Below are 5,322 nucleotides of genomic sequence, written 5' to 3' on the forward strand. Positions count from 1 at the left end.
CACACGATGGACTCCCGGTCATGGTCTGCTGGTTAATGCTGGGTCTGCTAACACCGCAGCTGCTGCAGAAACACACAACCAAAGGAACCGTGCAGCTGTGTCATCACATACACACGACCATGTCACTGGCAGAGAGACATCCTGCACACGTACACTCAGCTACCCTTTCCATTCCCGGCGTTGCTTTTACAGGCCATACAGCTTTCCCACATCCCACTATTTAGTAACACTCACTCCTCACAGATGAAGCACACACATGCGGCCCGACCTTCTTCAAAGCGAGGGCCGTTTCCCACGTGGACCACTCCGTGCTATCACTCCTCAACATGCAAACTACAAAACAACACTTGAACTCTGAACGAAGCGTCTCCTTAACGCCACTCATGCACCGGAACATGAAGGGCTGACGGCTCATGACTCGTCGCCGAAGAGACGACGCAGTTGTGTAAGGCTCATACGATGAAAACTGATGCATCCAGACCTCGAGTTTCTCTATAGAACACGGTACTCGAGAGAGCGGTGCTGCCCCCTCGGGGTCCTCCGCCGCACAAGACACTCAGCTCGGCGCCGCGCACGCGCCACTACTACGACATCCCCTTAGGACCAACACACGCTGTTCTCGCGCAGCAACTGCTCGTCCTCGGACTGTATTGCACGTGCTCCTCAACCAATATCCCTAATAATATACCAGCATGCAACTGCGACTATCGCACAACCGAAGAAAGCCAAATGGCATATGCTGCTCACTCACGCGTACATGGACATCCAAACCTTGCCCCGGGCGCCGCCTTGCCGCCCCGACTGGTTCGCTCCGCTGCCGTACTGCTCGTCCCATTCTGTGTACCTCGCGGTCTGGTCCATCTCCGTACAGCTTATGACCTGGAAAGACATGTCATGGTAAGAGGCCCGTGAGGCGAAACTCGAGTAGTAAAAACACACCCTGGCAACATTCTCGGGAGCCGTAACATAATCTATCTGGCCTACAGGCTACTATCTGCCCTAAGTAGCCTAAACCTACGTGTTTGGCGGCGGGCAGGAATGAGAGGCGGAATGAGAAATGCGTGCAACAGAAGGAGCAGAGATAGGAATAATCTCAGTCCCCGCCCAATGGGGTACCATAACCCACTGAGCCGACCCTCATCCTGTCGTTTGACGTACACGGCCACTACGGTGCTTACAAGCATCGTCATCATCATCAAGACGGTGCAATACGCGCACTCGCCCACCACCCACCACCCTGCACCCCCACCTCCCACCTGCAGGGCCGCCTCCAGGTCCGCCGCGGTGACGGGCCGCACCCGGGTAGCGGGCAGCGCCAACAGCCCCTCCAAGCTCAACGCCGAACCACCTTCCTCAGCTCCCACACGCGAGGACGCAGCGCCGCGGGCTGCAGCGGCCGCGTTACTGCGGGTGGTCGCGGCCGCTGGACCAGGTGCACCGGCAGGGACACAGCTCCCAGCTGCACTGCTCCGGGTGCCCCCTGTAACACCGCGGCTGCTGCTGAGGCGGCGGAGGGCCGCGGAGGCATCAGCCGTTGAAGCAGCAGTAGCAGATGCGGCCTCCGCCGCTGGCGTGTTCGCGACAGCGCATTCTGCAGCTGCTGATTTATTGCCGCCTTCCGTTGCCGAGGCCCCATCTTGGATTTGCAACCGAACCTGTACCGGCGCTCCAGAGGACAAATTTCCCGCCCTGCCGTCCTCCTCCACCGCTGACGCCCGCAACACCTGCAATTGCACCCGGACACACACGTTCCTCGCGGCCTCTTCGGCCTTTGTGGCTTCCGCGGAGATGCAGGTCGCCGGTGGTGCTGCATCCGTTCCAGAGGCGCCCTCCTGCTGCTGCTGCTGCTGCTGTTGCCGTCCTGGATCCGCGTCTCCCTCCCCCTGGCCCTGGCCCTGGTGCTGCTGCTGCTGCTGGTGCTGCTCTCCCGCGTTGGTGCCCTCCGCCGGCGCCTCACCGTCGGCCTTCCCCTCGGGCCTTCCGTCCGCCTGCGGCTGCTCCCCCCTCCCCTTCTCGCTCCCGCTCCTGCTCTCCAGCAGCCCCTCCGCCTGCTCCATGATGAGGTCCACGTTGCACCAGGTGGCGCCGTGACGCCGCTTCCAACGCTCCAACTCGCGGCGGGCCTGAATCAATGGAACCACAGGACAAATAAAGGAGGGGGGACAAACAGTTGGGCGGGAGTCGCATGCAGGGACGGAAATGGGAGCGGCGGGCTCATGCGCACGCACGTACATACACCGCACACACACGCGCAGCAGTAAAAGTAAGCAGCGTTAGCTGTTAGTGTAGCCCATAGCCCTCGAGAGTCCTTTTCCAAGCTCCCAGGACAAATATCTCGCGCACTCACTCTCTGTGCACACATACATGCATACATACATGCATACATACATACATACACGGACACAAATACACACGCACCTGCTTCTTGCTGCGTGCGTAGCGGTTGCCGCCAAAGCCGCCCCACCTAAAGCCAAATCGGTGCAGCCAGCCCGCCGGCGGTGCCATCGGCGGTCCCCCCGGCCGACTACTACTACTACTAGTCGCGGCCGCTGTCGGAATGCCGCCAGTGCCGCTGCGGGACCTCCCGGCCGCCGCTGTCGGTGTCATAGTCGGTCCCCCCCCCGCCTTGCTGGCTGCGGAGACCGCCAGACTGTTGGCCACCAGCTCCACCAGGCGCTGCTGGGCGGCGGCGGTCTGCTGCTGTACGGCGGGTCCACTGCTGTCGCTGTCGTGGGGGGCCGGAGAGCCCTCCAGCAGGCACCTGCCCCAGAGCTCACGAAGCGGCCTCATGGCAGCCTCCCTGCAGGAGGGGTGTCGGGGCCCAGCGTTGTAAAATATGGCGTGTTGTGATGCAAACCGCATGTTGTATTGTGATTTAGGAAATGTAAATGTTAAAGGGAGGCGAAGAATTCGCGGACTGCTGCTCACTGACATGCGGATGCACAATCCATGTGGATGTGACTATTGGGAGAGACTAATGGGCTCTGGGGGAGAGCAAACCAAAAGAGGCCCAACACCAATCGGAACGCGAAGCAACGTACGGGGGAGCACTTGTGAATGGTGAAGCTGCTCCGAGACCCGAGAGACAGGCGGGCGGAGTTTCAGAGCAGCGACGTGCGTGTGTTGTAATGGCTCAAGGTGCGTGTGCACCAACGTCCACAAGCCCTACGTTGGTATGTAACTGACAGCAAGGCAGTAACGCCCCCCAGGGGCCCCCACCAGCCCCACCGCACCTGCAAACCTGCACCAGGTCCCTCCCGCTGTACTTGTCACACCGCTCAGCCAGCCGCTGCCACGCCGAGTCGGACACGTCGCAAGCGATACCCTGAGGGGGAGGGAGGGGAGTAGGAGGAGGGCAGGAGATGGAGGGGCCGGGGGCGACATGGTGCTGCCTGACAGCGGACAGCCCTTGCCCGGAGCTGCTGGAGCTGCTGTCATATCCCCCAACAAGCAGGCAACTCCCCCAAGCAGGCCCAGGAAGCCCCTCGACGGCCTCTTGACGCCACTTCCGGTCTCGCGCGTCCACCAACCCCCACCTGCACCCGCGGCCCAACCCGGACCAACTCCAGGGGGGAGGGGGAGAGAGAGAGAGGGGGCGGAGGAGTGGAGTAGCCATACCTCCCCCCTCCCCCTGCTCTCTCCCAGCCCTTGCACCCACCTCCATAGCCTTCCTCATGAGCGCCTCCCGGGTGCCCCGGTCCGGGAGCGGCACGTAGATGCGCCGGGAGAACCTGGGGTCGACAGCAGGGGTGGGGAGGAGAGAGCGGGCGGGCAGAGCGCTAGAGATATATAACTCAAACGGCCCCCCCGGGGGTTAAACAGCCATCCAACCGACATCCAGCGCACCGCTGACAGACTCCTCACGGGGGACGGGCACCCCCCTCCCTGCACCCGGGCCCCCCGGGCCCCCCACCTGCTGAGAGCCGCCTCGTCCAGGTCCCAGGGGGTGTTGGTGGCCGCAATGACCACAATGCGGTTGTCCCCACCATCACCTCCCCCACCGGGCCCCTGCTGGGCCTGCTGTGTCTGTATGCCGTCAATGAAGGCCAGGAACTCGTTGGTGACCCGCTTGTCCGGAGTGGAGTCCCGGGGGCCTCCGGAGCTGCGCTTACCCAGCAGCGAGTCGACCTGTGCGGAGCGGGGGGGGGCGGGGAGTCAGAGGAGAGTAGTGGAGGAAGGGAGAGGAGGGGTAACGCAGCGCAGTACTCGGCAGCCCCACTGGTCAACCGGTCCCCCGAGCGTAAGAGACAGGGAGGGAAGGAGGGAGGGAGAGAGGGAGGGCCCAGGGGCGGGGTCGGGTGGCGCGGACTCGGGGAAGAAGGACAGAGGAAAAAAAGATGTTATCGCGGGGGTTGGTCTCCAGGGAGGGAACCAATTTCAACAAGGAATACAGGAAAAAACAGGTGCCGAGGAATACAAGGCGTGGAGACAAGCCGGGATAGAGCGGATTCTGACGAGGTGGACATGGGAGGCCCATTGCCCAGGGGATCGCGTGCAATTACCCGGTCCGGTCAACCCAGTCTGAGGTTTCCCGCCTCGTCCCCTTCCCTTTCCTTCCCTCCATCCCCACCTCGTCAATGAATATGATAGCGGGCTGCCTCTTCCTCGCCTTCTCAAACAGCGCCTTGACGTTCTGCTCGCTCTGACCGTACCACATCGACAACACACTGCTGCCTGTGGCAGGGATGCGATGCAGGGTCGAGGGGGGGAGGTTAAGATGGTGCCGGCGCGGCGCGGTACGGTGTTCACGCCCATGCAATGTCGCCCATACACTGCGGGCGGTAGCCCCAAGTGGCGGATAAGCAGCAGCACCGCTGGCCTACCGCTGGCCTACCCGCAGTGCTGGAGACCTGAGGCGCGACAGCATGATGCCCCTCGGGACCCCCTTCGTGCAGTGTTATGCCGCGGAGAGGCTGCACCCTCGGGAGACGTCCCCCCTAGCAACGCAGAGATCTCCCCACGGATACTGAACCCGCTTGAAGCCCATCGGGGTGATCTTCGAGGAGCTGTATCCGGGGCCAGGGGGTTAGAGCTCCCTCTCGGGCTCACTGTGCAATACTACACCTCTAAGAGAGGCCACGGCAGGACGTCAGGCCGCCACCCGGCTGAGCCGCACCGCCAACAGCCTGAGGCTCGTGTGACGCCCTGACGAGCAAGCGGTCAGGCGGGGTTGCAGCACCCGCCAACACACATCCACACCCACTCGCCTGTCACCGGCAGGAAGGTGGCTCGGCTCTCGGTCGCTACCGCACGCGCCAGCAGCGTCTTCCCAGTTCCCGGAGGTCCAAACAGCAGCAGGGCCTTGGGCGGCTGCCGGATGCC

The 5,322-nt window shown here is 62.7% G+C and overlaps 1 protein-coding gene across 1 annotated transcript; it reads right to left on the bottom strand.

Moving 5' to 3' along the window:
• Nucleotides 1-3,133: 3,133 nt before the first annotated feature.
• On the bottom strand, nucleotides 3,134-5,322 carry VOLCADRAFT_70259 (uncharacterized protein; the record flags this gene model as incomplete). Its single annotated transcript, XM_002959003.1, has 5 exons — nucleotides 3,134-3,325; nucleotides 3,659-3,731; nucleotides 3,914-4,020; nucleotides 4,571-4,670; nucleotides 5,204-5,322. Coding segments are annotated over 5 exons (591 nt in total), but the record flags the coding sequence as incomplete, so codon positions are not given.

The sequence above is a fragment of the Volvox carteri genome, assembly GCF_000143455.1.
Source record: "Volvox carteri f. nagariensis unplaced genomic scaffold VOLCAscaffold_117, whole genome shotgun sequence".
Taxonomy (NCBI): Eukaryota; Viridiplantae; Chlorophyta; class Chlorophyceae; order Chlamydomonadales; family Volvocaceae; genus Volvox; species Volvox carteri.